The sequence below is a fragment of the Aptenodytes forsteri genome, unplaced genomic scaffold (assembly GCF_000699145.1).
Source record: "Aptenodytes forsteri isolate BGI_AS27 unplaced genomic scaffold, ASM69914v1 Scaffold193, whole genome shotgun sequence".
Lineage (NCBI taxonomy): Eukaryota > Metazoa > Chordata > Aves > Sphenisciformes > Spheniscidae > Aptenodytes > Aptenodytes forsteri.
This window is the reverse complement of record NW_008795405.1, coordinates 11,401,807-11,417,811: the sequence shown is the minus strand read 5'-3', so window position 1 is coordinate 11,417,811 and position 16,005 is coordinate 11,401,807. Positions and strand designations below refer to the sequence as shown.

General features: G+C 42.7%; 1 protein-coding gene across 1 annotated transcript in view; it reads left to right on the top strand.

Moving 5' to 3' along the window:
* Positions 1 to 15,711, top strand: part of ASB2 (ankyrin repeat and SOCS box containing 2) — a 24,396-nt gene extending 8,685 nt beyond the window's left edge. The window contains exons 5-9 of the mRNA XM_019472450.1: positions 1,909 to 2,154; positions 4,435 to 4,606; positions 9,747 to 10,308; positions 14,136 to 14,289; positions 15,048 to 15,711. Coding sequence (XP_019327995.1) covers positions 1,909 to 2,154; positions 4,435 to 4,606; positions 9,747 to 10,308; positions 14,136 to 14,289; positions 15,048 to 15,184 — 1,271 coding nt within the window. The 3' untranslated portion in view covers positions 15,185 to 15,711. The remainder of the gene's footprint in view (positions 1 to 1,908; positions 2,155 to 4,434; positions 4,607 to 9,746; positions 10,309 to 14,135; positions 14,290 to 15,047) is intronic.
* Positions 15,712 to 16,005: the final 294 nt, after the last annotated feature.

The following is a 16,005-nucleotide window of genomic DNA, read 5'->3' as shown; positions in this document are numbered from 1 at the left end:
ACTTCCAGGGATGGTGACTCAACCACTTCCCTGGGCAGCCTGTTCCAATGTTTAACCACTCTTTCAGTAAAGACATTTTTCCTCACGTCCAATAAAAACCTCCCCTGGCACAACTTGAGGCCATTTCCTCTCGTCCTATCACTTGACTTGGGAGAAGAGACTGACACCCACCTCGCTACAACCTCCTCTCAGGGAGTTGTAGAGAGTGATGAGGTCTCCCCTGAGCCTCCTTTTCTCCAGGCTAAACAACCCCAGTTCCCTCAGCTGCTCCTCATAAGACTTGTTCTCCAATCTGCAGTCACTGCAGACATGCCAGTGATTCACATACTGTGTGGGCCAGGCCAGGCTGTGTGCTATGGGAGATGCATAAAGTTATAAAGAATTCGGTGAGGTAGATAAAGTGTTTAACATGGACATATAACTTTGCTGCTGGTCAGAGAGAACACTTTCTTTAGTAGAACAGCATTACATTCATGATAACACAAAGGTTCAGAGAAGGAGATGATCTCTCATACCTTCGTGTCCCTTTACCTTTTACTCATTGCTCCTGCCATGACTATTTTTAGTGCTCTAAAACACTAAAAAGCACATATTACTGGTTTCAACAGTAATCTTGCCTCCAACTTTGGATGCCTAACATTAGAGCTGCTCAGTTTAAAATGCCTTAGTTTTAAAGTTCTGGCTTATAGTCGGCTCACGGAAAGCCGTTCAACTGTGCATTAAACACACAATAGTGGTAGTAGTAGTAGTAGTAGTAATAATAATAACAATAATAATAATATGAAAGCACCCTTTAGTCAGAGAAAACCTGTTATTAAGTATGTGCTAGTGTTGATGCAAAAATCTTCTGGTCTATCCCCAGCAAAAAAAGGAGTGAAAAAATTAACATAACAAATTACCCATCCCTAGTATGGAAGCAAATTAAACTCTGCAGAGCTATGCATAGGTAATTACAGCAGTGCCTAATCAGATAGTTGCTTTCAGTACACGAGTGACACGTATGTATGGGAGAGGAAGCGGTGGCAATGTCCCAAGGGAAGAATCAAAACGAAAAGGCAGGACCTCTGTGGGAAAAAGACACTATTATTTCAAAGAGAAAAACACTTGCTATAGAATGTGCTGGCCTCTCTTTCTGCACATTGTGCAACAAATGCTAACTGGGGGTTGTAAAAGTGGCTGCTTAGTCTAGGTACCTTTGGTTTGGGGTCCCACAGTAAAAGTGTATAGGAAGCCTCATGGTTTGGGATTCAAAAAGCAATGGAACAAGTTGGTAGAATAAAAATCAACAAAATACTATTAATTACCAAGAAAATAGCTTTAGCTCAGGATGGTCCTGAACTATACATTGTTGCAGGCCGAGAGAGAGTGCTACTGACTCACACCATTACTGTTTCTAAGGATCCTTTTCTGGCCACTGTTGGTTTGAGCTTTTTTTATTTTCTTGTCTATATAGAGCTCTATCTGCAGTCCAGGGCAGTAAGATACAGAGTCAGCTTGCACAGAAGTTGGAAGGAAAGTGTTCAGGTCATGTGATTTCTGTAACATGTTTGTTCTTCATAAATTGTCTCCCGCACCTTGTCACCTCCCTGTGTCACTGTGGTGTCCAGTTGGTACAAATGTGCTGGGCTGGATTCCACTCAGTACCAGGCTTGGCACAAGTCCTGCAAAGGACACTTAGCCTCCCCCAGGTCCCGGCTGAAGATTGGCTTCACTGCCACATCCTTTACGAGCCCCAGACAGTGTCATTTTGCAACAGCCTTGGCCCCCATATTGACCTAGATGGATCTTTGGTCTTACTCACTATGGCCTAGTTGTTTTGTATTGCCTTATGCTACATGAAATGGATACCACAATACCCAGAATCCTTTCAAAAGCCTGTCCTAATCACTTCCCTTTTTTCCAAAACAGCCTGTGAGCGTAAGAATGCAGAGGCCGCAAGACTCCTGGTACAGTACAATGCTGATACCAACCATCGTTGCAATCGAGGATGGACTGCTCTCCATGAGGCTGTCTCCCGAAATGACCTGGAAATTATTGATATCCTTGTGAAAGGGGGTGCCAAGATTGAGTCTGCAAACGCCTATGGGATCACTTCTTTATTTGTGGCAGCTGAGAGTGGGCAGTTGGAAGCTTTGAGATACCTGGCAAAATGTGGTGAGTACAGTTGTGCCGTTACATGCCTTTACTCATTTCATTCTTAATATTTCAAAGTTTCCATTAATTCTCCCTGGCTCAGTTTTTCTGTCTCTGAAGACAAGGCCTAGCCTGCAGAGGTGCTGAAACCCTGTTGCTCCAGATGGCTGAATTGTGTAGGGTCTCTCAGAGAGCATGGTCTAGACACATGTGCTCCTTCAGCACTCATTCATGGTAACCTACTTTGGGAAATAATATGGTGCTCTCTAATTGCATTGCCTGACAGTTTTCAAAACCCGTATTGCTGCACACATGTAGCCTAAATTCCAATCAGTCATAAAAGACAACTGTAGGTGGTAATAGATGGCAGAAGTTGAACATTAGCCAACCCCATCTGCTCATGAACATGTGCAGTGATGGGCAAGGTTAGCTCTCCTCCACTAATGAATTCTGCTGAAAATAGATAAAGTACTATTGTATAGTTAACAGATTTATACCAAGGAGAAGCAGACTCACTCTCCCCCATGTGTATGTGCTCAAATATATAAACAGAGTGAATTTGATTCTAGTTTACACTAAACTTACCTTTTACTGCTCCACTCGTGTAAAACAGCTTTACAATAAGCACAACATATTTTACTGCTATTCGGAGCCATATTTTATTTTCACTGTGGGATAATATCTTCAATGTAAATAAGAACTGGGTCCTGCACTTGTGAAACAAGAACTAAAGAGCAATGAAGGTAAGAAAAACTTCTGAAGCCCATAGTATGGCTAAGAAAGATATGAGAGTTGGGGAACAAAAAATGTGTTCTGCTGTCCAGCTAGCATTGTCAAGTCAGTTTTATATGACCAGTTAGTCCATCACACTGCCTGCAATTTTAGAAACTAAGCCAGAATGTGATTTGTGTTTCAACTTTGATAGATATTAGGATTTCCTTAAAGTTCAATTTTGAAAAAAATACACAGGAGAAAATCCAATAAAACTGTTCAATTGTTTCAAGTCCTGAAAAGCTACTCTGAGAATCCCAGGAATGATACCACTGCATTGTTTATGATGGGCAATGTTATCATGAAAGGGTTTCTTTTTCATTTCTTTTTCATTAGGAACGTAGTCCTGTGTTATGTTTTGTCACTGCTATTCTCCTGATGTTTCCAGCTACAACATCTTCAAAGGGCCAAACACAACACAGATGTTGCAGTTTGGGGTGAAAGCACAGGGAAATGTTCTCTTTGGCAGGGAGTTTTCACGATCAAATGGGAGACTGATTGGCTTCTTTATTGGAGTTTAGAAGCAAAACTCCAGTGAACTGTCATTCCCATTTAGGATATACATAGAGCAGCCTTCCTGAGGACACCATGGTACAGTATATTACAGTTGAAACCCAGGCTTTCAGGCCTTAAATATCTAGCAAAGAAAAAGCTAGATTCCACACTGTTTGTGGCCAAAAAGTATTAGGTCTTGGTTTATTCTTGCATGTTGTTTATTAAGCCACGCACACACTAGAGCTCAAGAAAAAAATCCCCCAAATAATCTAGTAGCTCATTAATAATATTTATCTTTTTTTTTGTAAAACTTACCAGTTGGATCCTAACTTGAACCCTCGTGAAATGAAGAGATATGGCCTCAGGTGCTGAGTTTTGAAAGGAAATGTTCATTGACTAAGGCATGCCCAAATAAAAGCTGATTAGAATTGTTGCTTGGTACTATGCAGATGTCATGTTATAGGGTCCTATTTTAGCCTGGATACGTACTAAAATTAAAATATAGTATAAGTGTGTTTAAAGTATGAATATATAGAGTATAAATAATATGTATAAGTATAAATAAATATGTATCATAAATACATAATCATAGAATTTTGGAGAGCACCTGGTCCAAACTCCTCCTCAAGAATAGTGTATATACATAATGTAAACACATACATACTAATGGAATTATTGTGTCCAAAGAAAAGGCCATTCTATATAAAGAACAGCACATTTTAAAGTTTTTGCCTTTGAGATACAGCTGAATGGAGCCTGGATTCAGGACTGGCAGCTAATGGCTGCCACCCATGTTAAACTCTCCTTCATAAAATTCAGATCATAGTAAAAAACAGTGGAGATCTATGATATAACTGTATATAACTGATATGACTGTATCACCTTTTCATTTTGCTCTGATATGACCTCATTCACATCCCCTTCCAGCACATTTTGTAGCTCCAGTGTCATGGAGACGTATGTGTTCATTCAAAGTATGCTGCTTCCATCTGATTTTAACCTTTTGGTGCTACAAATATTTTTTTCCCTTCCTAGGTGCTGATATAAATACTCAAGCCAGTGATAACGCCTCTGCTCTTTATGAAGCCTGTAAAAATGGACACATACCTATTGTGGAGTTTCTTTTATCCCAAGGTGCAGATGCTAACAAAGCCAATAAGGATGGCCTGTTACCTCTTCATATAGCAGCCAAAAAAGGGATTTGCGAGTAAGTTTTAGTTCATTTCATAGTTTCATCTTCTGAACGAGACTCCAAAGTCCTTATGAAATGGAAAATGTAATGTCCCAGATCTAATTCTGAGCATTACGAGCAACGGAGCTGCTGGTTGATAACTGGGCTTTCTGCTTGCAGAGCTCAGGTTGGAAATTATAAACTGAAGAGTGTGTTTGCAGGTTGGGATGGGATGGGTTGGGACAGAGCAGGAATGTGGCGGTGCAAGATCCCTTTAGCTTTGCCAAGATATCACCTATTACAGCTAATTAACCTCAAGTATCTTGGAAGTGGCTTAAACTGAGCTCCACAAAATATGCTTGAGATGAATAAAAAAGGCAGAAAGGGGGGGAGGGGGGGGGGGGGGAGGGGGGGTTAGTCCTCAACAGCTATTGCAGCATAGTTTGCAATCATTTTCCTACATGAGCCCATTGTGATGCTTCTGCAAAAGCAGAACATGCTGCATTCATCTCTGGTGTATTCAGGTTTTATTAACAATAATTCAGATGCTGACAGCAGGAAGTGGTTAAATGAATCTCTGGGACATTAGTGAGATTGTTGCTAGAATATGGTGTCCAGTTCCGGTATCCTCCCTTTCAGAAACCTTTCAGGAAATTGGAAAAGCTTCAGAAAAGAAGTACAAGAATTACTCATGGTCTGGAAAATATACTTTATTAGTGAGTGATTAAATGACTCTTAAATGTAACAGACAAATGCATAAAATGATCCAGTGGTTTGTTTCTGAAATGAAATGTGTTTGGGATAGAGCTGAGCACATTCTCTAAACAGTGAGAAAAGTAACTAATGGAAAAAATAACCAGGAATTGGGTAGATTTACCAGTCCTCTGAAGTAGAGGTGTTTATAGGAGGAAGAGAAACTCTACAGCCTGTGATAAAGAATATCAGTTTAGAAGATGCTGTCTAGGGATGGGATTGTTGCACTGTCATGTAAATAGTGTTTACCTAGCTCTTTCAAGACCTGGAACATTGCAGCATCCTTCTGAGCCTGAACTCCTTAGCATTTACTTCTAACCCTAGAGCAAGTTTTAGCTCCTGCCTTTAACCCCTTGCTGCTGGAAGGGTGAGTGTCCCACAGCTATTTTTGCAAAACACAGTCATATCTTGCAGTGACAGACCCTTTTGGTGACTGTAGCGGACCCTTCTGACTGTCACAGTTTCTATCAAAATCCTTTCAGCAATAGTCAAAGGATAGAGTATGACCAACTGCAAAGCCTGTTTCTGGATAGTAAAGCTATCTTTGCAAACAACTGCTAGAGCGGATTCTTAAATATTTCACAATGTCTGAGGAATGAAAACTTTTGACAGCACTACACCTTCCCATAGCATCTTTTATCCTAGCATTTAGGTCTGCTTGGGAATCCCAATTAAGCTTCTCAAATCACTTTGATAGACCTGAGGATATTAATTTTCTGTAGTTGGAGTAGGCCTGCTTCTTTGTGCAAGCTGTGTATTCTAGAGGGCAGCCCAGTGTTAATTTATGTAATGGGTTTATACACTTACAGCATGTACATGAATACCCTGCACAGACTAATGCAGGCATGATTCAAAATTTTCTCTGGAGTTTGAGTTACAAAGACATTTTCTTGAAAACAAACACATTTTAGATGAGAAATGTGCCAGAGACAGAACCCAGTTCCAGTTGCTCACTTTCAAAAAAGTTAGTCTGAAAGTACAGTAAGTTGGTCTGAATCCAATTTGTATATAGAGTCTGGACCACCTTGCTGAATCTTTTCCTCCCCTCTATAGTTCCACAACCTGACCTGAAAAGAAATTTACATGGAAACTCTGCAACCTGAGTCCATCCCCATGTTATGGAAGAAAAGGCCTGATTCAGATCTCACATCTATTATTCCCAACAACCAGCAGCATAAATGAGACCAGAATTCAGCCCCAACTGAGTTCCTTCACTTGTAAAAGACTGAGCACAAATTTTTGTGCACAACTGCTGCAAACTAAGTGCAGAAGAAAGAAAAAGATCTTTTCTTATAAATATTTATCTAAATGGCAAAGCTTTAGCCCAATTGGCTGATCATTCTTAATTCCTTTGGTATTCAGTAAAATAACACCCTTCACGGTGACCTCTCTTTGTATTCCTGTAGATTTAATACGTAATTCTGCAGGAATTCCACACTTCAACTTTTTGCCAGAGCACGAAGGCTCCCTACCATCAAAAAGCCAAGAATGTGGTCCCAAGGCTCAACTGTCAACTCTTATTGCTTGGTGTTTGTTTATTTTAAATGACACCTTGTCAATACTGACCTGAAATTCATAAGGGTCATCTCATCAGCTGTAGCACAATCGCAAGCAGTCATTTAACTCCTTCCCCCTCGGAACTGAGATGCTGAGAAGGGAAGACTTTGTGAAGTGTGGGCAGATTTATTAAGCAAATGCAAGTCAATAAACTCTTGGCACACTCATACTAAGGATGCTTTGCCTCCTCCTCCATATAATTTCTAACAAATAGAAATCGCAGAAACAGGTGTCAGGGATGAGGGCAAACTTAGCACTATTTCGAAACTGTACATGAAGCTCAGCCCTGTGATAGACGTGGGATGTGGTCTGGCTTGTCTGGCCTTGGCTGCCTTCACTTGAGCTGCCTTCTCCCTCTAGACAGACAGGAAAGACTGCAGAGGTGGAGGCACCATATTACTGAACCAACCCACTTTGAAGGATGAGGAAGAGAGACTGGTTCAAGCTACAAAATTAAACTCTGATACAAATGTGATCCTTCCTGCTTTTCCTCCCAAAATAAATCTGGGGTACAGGGAATGTACTGAGGTCTGCGACATTGCAGCATTTGGATGCAGAGCCTCAGTGTAGCAGCCCTGCGGCGAAGTTCAGGTCCCCCTTGCAGACAGAAATGACGCAATGCCTCTTTAACTCAGATGTGAAGAGCTGGCTGAAGCGCATATGCTGGAGGGAAAGAACAAAACAGACCCTTAAATCTTCAAAACAGTTGATCATGGGATGACTAATACTGGTACTTGGCATGGTGTCCTCACAGTGCTCTGTGCCCTTTTTGTTATTATGGCTCTTACAGAACATTTGCTAATAGTGGGAAGTTGCCAGCTCACCAGCACCCAAACCTCCTGCTCCCTGGTGAGCATCACAGCACTGGAAGATTAGTGAGGCTGCTTGGAGAACCTCCCCCCTGTGCTTAATTTCCAAATATATTTACATACTTTAAAAAGCCTTTTTGTTTAAAAATGAGATGCAGAAGTAACTTGGAGACATCAACAGCCCATCATGTAAATAGGAACATAATCCTGTAAAGTGTTATGCATCTTCAACTCTTATTTCAGCTCCTGGGAGCGTTGGAGGCTCAGTCTTTCACAGGATCATTCAGTGCATCACAGACAAAGGTTTTCCTGAGACTAGCGCTTATATTTGGCTTAGTTCATTATGTAAATGTATGTTTGAGGGCCCAGTGTTGGGACCAGCCATTGCAGTCAAGCTGAAGATATGCAGCATTTTAAAGGCGGCATGCTACATGGTAGAAAACTGAGCATGTTTGTGTGTTAGAAGAGCTGTTTGCTAGATAGAATCATAGAATCATAGAATCATAGAATCATTGAGGTTGGAAAAGACCTCTAAGATCATCGAGTCCAACCGTCAACCCAACACCACCACCCATTAAGGTCCGTCCCTAAGTGCCTCATCTACACGTCTTTTAAATACCTCCAGGGATGGGGAACCACTTCCCTGGGCAGCCTCTTCCAATGTTTAACCACTCTTTCAGTAAAGAAATTTTTCCTCACATCCAATCTAAACCTCCCCGGGCGCAACTTGAGGCCATTTCCTCTCGTCCTATCGCTAGGAGGATATAGAGGAGCCTGCATGGGAGGAAGATGAGGAAGAGAAGGTGTGCTTAGCTTGCTGGCTCCCACAAGTTCCTTTTTAGATATCCCTCTCTCCACAGGCATTATATAGGGAGCATCTCCTGAGACAGTAGGCAGGCTCAGCTTGGATGGTCCCTAGTCTCTTTCTGGAAGTAGCTTAAGGTGATTTGGCTGTATTTACAGAATCAACCTAGTGCCTTGGCTAAACCACCCAACTTTATGATCCGGAAATGAGGGTTTAACCCATGGAGCTAGTCATGCAGCTCCAATGACACCTATGGAGACATAAAAATTATCATAGACTGCGGGGTTCCTGTACATCATATATTTGAACTTCACATTACATAACGAGAGTAGCTTGATTTATGTTGCTGTGTTTAAGGCCACATCACACTTTCCAATAGCAATCCCTGATTACTGGGGTTTAGGACTTGGCTGTACATTTTTTCTCCCCGGGCTAAAGCATGGAAACCAGCCTGGAAAATATTTTTATTTCTTTTTCTCCCCTTTCCTAATTGTCTTTTTGGCTCCCCATGATCTGGAATGGACGTTGATAGCCCCATGGATTTGCCACAGCCAAAAGCCACACAGTGCAGGCCTCCAGGACAGGGATCAATCCAGGGTAATAATTTGAAACCAAATATGTAGTTTATCCTAGCTCAGTCCTGCAGAGGAAGGTTTGGTTTCACCTTCTGTCTGGTCTCAAGCCTCTTGCTGTGGCTGTGACCCAGGAGGCCTTGTGTTGGTGCCCTTCTCTGCTGAGCAATAAAGCAATCCCGATGGAGGTGGGGAGATACAGCCTCTCTGCTGGCACCTCAGGCTGGAGGCCGTGTGCCTGTTCCTACAGTCCTACCCACAGCGCAATGATGAAGGTGCAGAATGTCTGGGAGATCCTGGCTGGTTGTCTGCCATTTGGGCTGTGGCACCTAAGAGAGTTACAACAGGGTAGGTGAGGTGCCAGTATGTCGTCTCTTCCATCGTAACTGCCCCTGTAGCTGCCATTACCTCATAGAAACTGAGTGATAATTTCAAAAAAACTTGTTCCTCCGTGAAAGAGGGGGTCACGCAACTCACATTTTTGGCAAGGTAGGAGCACAGGGAGTTGTTGACAGGTTTCAAGTTCACACCCTGGTTTCTCTCAAAGAGAGTTGTTCCTGTGCCCAAGTTAGCAGGCTCTCTCTTATGGTTGCAACCATACAGCTACAATTTGCTGTAGGGTTGTAGATCCCCTAGATCCCCTAGAGCTCACTGCCGTTCACTGACTCTCCACCCGGCAGGATTGTCTCCATGCTGATCCCTGTGACCAGCCGCACCCGCGTCAAGCGCAGCGGCATCAGCCCCCTGCACTTAGCGGCCGAACGCAACAATGATGACATCTTGGAAGAGCTGATCGATGCTGGCTACGATGTCAACACCGCCCTCTCCACTGAACGGTCCTGCCTTTATGAGGACAGACGCACCACCCCCCTCTATTTTGCTGTTTTTAACAACAACATCTACGCCACGGAACTCCTGCTGCAAGCAGGAGCCAACCCCAATGTTGACCTCATCAACCCATTACTCATCTCCATCCGCCACGGCTGCCTGAAGACCATGAAACTGCTCCTTGACCATGGAGCAAACATTGATGCCTATATATCAAGCCATCCCACCGCATTTCCAGCTACCATCATGTTTTCAATGAAGTACCTTTCCGTGCTGAAGTACGTCCTCGATCTGGGCTGTGATGCAGGTTCCTGTTTTGAGTGTCAGTATGGAAATGGCCCACACCCTGCATTGAATTACAGACGGGACGGACTTAATGATCCTCAGCTGTCCAAGGAGCCAACTGTAGTACAGGTAAGCACTGCCTAGTCTACCTACAGTACTTCTGAGGACGTCTCCTACCCATGTATCTTGACAACTTTAATGTATTTTTCTCCCAACTTTCCTGTGAGAGAAGATGCCTTTATTCCTACTTTATTTATGGGAAAAAAGTCTCAGTAAGAGTCTGTGAATGTTCCAAGTCCATGTTCAATGACAGCAGGAGGGTAGGCAACAGCCGCTGTGGCTCTAGCTTGAATTTGCAGTGAATTATAGCCATCTTGACAGCCTTGCTGTCAGATCTACAGTATTCTTTTCCTCTGGACCTGAGGTGCCAGGAGTGAAGCATGTTTTCTTGACAGGCAGTGTCATATGGGCAGTAGCATATGGGTGGTAGCATATGGGCAGTAGAAACCTGCTTGTTTTATTTGCCCTGTAAGATTTCTTTTGTCTGATAGGGAATTTAAGCTCCCGGTTAAATTAAAATTGTCTAGTGCTTCACTTTATGAGGGTAAGCTAATGAATGTAAACAGTTGCAATTTCCGAGTCTACTGGATAAGCAGCCCTGGAGAGGGGCTTCAACATGCAAGACAACAAAGAAATCTCAGCACAGCAGTCTTTCTGTTTTGCAAAGAATCAGGGAAGAAATAAATCAGCTTCTATCCAGTTTAAGTGTAGCTTTGAGGGATTCAGAAGAAAGTGTCATTTAGCCCAAAGAGATGGTCACCAATAAATGCTCCTTGGTGGTGGAAAGAATAAAGGAAAACATTAAAAGATCCTAGGAAATCTTGACCTTTTCATCAGTCCTGTCTTCCAAAAGACTTTACTCTCCAGTAACATGTCTGGAAAACAAACAAACAAAAAGAAATCTTAGAAAGAGGATTGTAAGAGTCCATCAAAATAATCTCTTATCTCAAACAGAGCTGTCTTCTTCTTGAAAATGTTTGTCACAGCAAAATTGCTCCAAGACACCACATTTTTGTCAAAGAAAAATTAATAAAATATATCATCTCTAGTTCTTGAACCATGATATGGTAGCATGTAGAGTGAACAGAGGGCTGGAATTCCAAGGCAAGGAGAGAGGGTTTGTCTGTAGCCCTCTGATATTCTAGCCACTCAAAAGCAGTTCTGTTTTTACTTATTTAAGCACATTATTTCCCTCTGGATCTCACCTAAAACTACTTTTAGTGCCTAACAAAATATTAGGTCACTCACAGAGTCATCACCTCAAAGGTCAGACCACATGAGGCAGAGGTAGCAAAAGCTGTGTAAAATTATATCTCTGCCTAGAGAGAGACCGGTGAGGGACAAATGCATACAGAGAAAAAGCAATCTCTTCCCTCCGATATTATTTTAAATTTGCTTCTTACTGCTGGGAATTTGGCTAATAAAAGTAAGGCTTGTATGGTGCAGCTTCATGATATAGTTGTGATATGGTTTGTATTCTGAAACATAGAGGATCTTATGAAACTATAGCCTTCTCCATACAAAAGATGTGCATTTTTTATTTTCTTGTATAAGATTACATAAGGATAATAAATCTGAATGATTAGTCTTTATACAGTAAAGACTATGAGCTACTGGAAGTGGATTTGAAAAATGCATAACCATAAATCATTACTGTTGCTACTAAATTAATGTGTCCTGGAGAAAGTGAATGCAGAAAAATGGTTACTGTCTCACTCCACATTTCCAGAATTGCAGTGTCAAAACTGTGAACGTGGGGAGTGAAGTATCCTACTGCCGCGAGAGGGCATTCAGGGCCCTACCGAGACTGCAGGCAAAGTATGTCCCAGGCCCAGAGTCACTTTGTCCCTGAGTCAATACCATTGCCTGTAGTTGCAGGTTTGCATTATTTTTGCTTCATTTTGCTGTGCTTCTTTTCCTGCAACATGCTTTGGAACATTTTTATTCCAGAAAACGTTTTTGTAGGCTGAGCTTGTGAATAGCAAAGAGAGAAAAAGGCAGGCAAGGTCTCTGGCAGAGACAAGGAAAGGAGAGCAGCAAGATCCAGTGTTTTATTGCCCTACACATGTGTCCTCATTTAAACTCTGACAAAGTGGCATTACTGCTTGGAGGTGGTAGCGCAGATCCCTGGTTTGCATGTCCTATGGGTAACTGCATGGCAATTGCATATGCACTGGAGAATGACAGCCAGACATACTAAACTGAACTTCCTATAAGCTGTCCAGGTAGGAAACTGTGGGTTGTCTGCTGGGATCCTCCCAACATTACTGTATCTAATTTTCCTGGGAAATACTACATGGTCAAGCTCAGTGAAAAAAATGTCAGAAGAGTAGTAAACACCTCTGTGAATGCTCTCACCTTGAATAAAATGGCCTTACAATTTTCTGCAGCTTTATTCTTTCCTAGGTGAGCTAATATAATTTTATTTCTGAATAAGAGTATCCACACAAGAGTTTAATGTATTTTGAGTTAGGCCTCATACATGTATAATCACATGTGATCTAGTTACAGGAGCTTAAACTGAAAGAGGTTTAAGCTGGTGCATTTTCTTTCCTGTTTGGGGTGGGCTTGGAGGATGCCTGCAGACAGTCTCAGTGACTAAGCTGATGGATGGTGCTTAAGCCACCATCATTCAATTGGGTTTGGCCATGTGCCTGAGCTCTTATCCACACAGCATGATTTAATTCATCTTAAATTTTCTGACTGTGCACATGCAGATAAGTCCACAGATATCTTCATCATATGCAGCACCCTAACAGAGACAGATGAAGCTGTCTGGTATAATATACATATTTAGATTAAAGTGGGAAGAGAAGTCACTACTTTTTTGAAATGAGACTGCTTAAAGTTGGGTCCTTAAGTCTGTTCTTCAGTATCTCCATAAGCAGCCCTCCATGTAACGGCTCCGAGTACTCTGCAGCTTGCACTGGGGGCAACAGAAGATTTGCCTGATCCAGGACTGAGTAGCAAAATGCTTCTGCTGTGTATTAGGCCCAGGATAGTTCTCCCATGGGCGAGTAAAACTGTCTGGGATTCATCTCTGCAGAGATTTCCCCAGACTTGTTTCTAGTGAGGTGTTTGTTCCCCAAAAGCTGCAGATACCAGTGGGTTCACCAGAAGTAGAAGGTGCTGTGCTCTGCCGAATCTCCCACTTTCCCTAAGTCTCCTTTGTGCACAGTTGCTCCACAGAGCCCCTCCCAAGAAGGGAAAGGGACCCAGCATGCTGGGTCACAGTGCCCCGGGCTGCATGGATCTTTCAACAGCTCCCTTACTGTCTTGGGGCAAAGCTGTGAGCACTCCTCTGCCCTCCCATTCCTGTGGAAGTAGGACCTTTGGACCCTCTAAACAATGCAGCATCCTTTCCATGCTCCAGAGCTAGGACTCATAGAATCATAGAATCATAGAATCATTAAGGTTGGAAAAGACCTCTAAGATCATCAAGTCCAACCGTCGACCCAACACCACCATGCCCACTAAACCATGTCCCTAAGCGCCGCATCTACACGTCTTTTAAATACCTCCAGGGATAGTGACTCCACCACTTCCCTGGGCAGCCTGGTCCAATGTTTAACCACTCTTTCAGTAAAGAAATTTTTCCTCACATCCAATCTAAACCTCCCCTGGCACAACTTGAGGCCATTTCCTCTCGTCCTATCGCTTGTTACTTGGGACTCCACCAAGGTTTTGTGTCCTCCTGCAGTTGTAAAGAAGGGATTCTGCCCTCAGTTGCAAAAAAAGAGGCTTTAGTTGAAGTTTTCTGAGGGGAAACTGGTAATTGCTCTCACAGCTGGTAGAAGGGTGGGACCACCAATGCAGTCAGGGCTGTTGCTATCGTTGCAGTTTCCACAGGTGCATTCATGTCCCACTGACTGTAGTCAATCTGTTTTTCCTTGAAGTTTTGTGAAATGGTGTCTACTCCAGAGATGAGTCGCTGGGCTGGGCCGATCATCGATGTTCTCCTGGATTATGTGGGTAACGTGCAGCTCTGTTCCCGGCTCAAGGAGCATATTGACAGCTATGAGGACTGGGCTATCATTAAAGAAAAAGCAGGTATGGTCACCCAGGAGAGAATCTTGCACAAATAGTCCCACTATTGGATTCAAAACTTCAGTTACCATCTCCTCTTAGTATTCATCCCTTAAACTTGATAGGATTTCCCTACTGAGACTGAATTACATTTTGGTCCAGGTATGAGGCACTAGAAATTGTGGGGGTGTCATTGACTCTGTGATGTTAAATGTACAGCAGCTGTGAATCTGACCCACTGGGAATGAGCATTGCTAGTGCAGGAAGACCCATTTGGCTGCAGCTGGGGTGCAGTCAAATCAGGGCAGGCAGGCAGCGTGACCATCTCCACAGCAGCCCAGCAGGCACCAGTGGCCTTTAAAGCCTTTACTAATATTCTGCTCTCCTAAACATCCTTTCCCTCAGGATCCAAAGTCTTTCATAGACATTATCAAAATAAGTTTTCTGGCACCAAGCTAAATTTGGTACATACTACACTTATTTTCAGTGGGAAGACTGAGTACTGTGAAGCAGCTTGTTTAAATCCCCCTAGAAAGCCCATTGCTAAGGCTGAGAGGGGATACAGCACCCCATCCTCCAGCCCCTCTTCCTTCCCTGTGTCGTGCCTCAGAACAGATGAGCTGCCACCAATGCCAGGCACATCATCCCTCCATTTCAGAAAAGCCCCCTTTTTTCATTCCTCCTTCTCCCATTTTCCTCTTGCCACTGACCTGGCCAAGCTGAGCTGTCCCTCTCAAGTTCAAACCTGTTCTGCTCATGTTTCTGACCTGCCTGTCTTTCAGAGCCCCCACGACCTCTTTCCCATCTTTGCCGCATCAAGGTACGAAGCCTGGTTGGAAGAAACCGCATTAAACTTCTTGACACCTTGCCTCTCCCGCACAGACTGATTCGATACTTACAGCATGATTACACACAGTGACCCCAGGCACACACCGGACACGCAGCGGCTTCCCGGCATGGCACGCAGAGTCATCGACATAGCGAGGGCACACATCGTGCACAGTGGGGAGGAATTGCTGCTGGCTTGGTCAAGCGCCTTCCAATGACTAATTAAGAGAAATATGCTTCTGAAGCATGAGTGAGAAGAAAATGGAGGAGACGGAGAGCTAAACATAGGACTGTTGTTAGGTTTTCCAAGAGAAAACACGTATGATTCACCTCAGAGCTTGGGCTCCAAAGAACAAGAAATGAAAGCCAACACTGAAAAATGAATAGTGCTGAAGCAAGTATCAGTGAGGAATTCAAAGGTATCCTGGGGTTGTGGTGGAGCTTAGCGTCCTCGCTGTGATCACAATTCAGAAATTGTTAAGAGTCAACATATTTGGGAAAACAATTATATTTCCTTCACTGACTGAGATTTTTATTTTAGTTTCTAGTCTACTTTTTGGATTTCTGCTAAGTGTGCTGGTTGCTAATTTCTGATAACTTGACACCATCTTGCTAACACTTTTGCTTTCATTTTTTGGACCTTTCTTATTGTGTAGAGTATTTGTTTTCTGAACATTCAAAGCTCAGAACTTTTTAATAGACTAAAATCCAGAAATGCTGATTCCTTTAAAATTCAAGGCAAGGTTTATTTAAAAATTATGTAAGAATTGTATTTGCACATAGTAAATACAGTTCATGTTGTATTACATTTGCAATAAGAAGTAGGTGAAATTCTGCTTGAGAGAATTTCCTAGACTGGGGATTTGAAAGCAATTCTGAGCTCTTTTTTTTTTTTTTTTTTTTTTTTTGTGT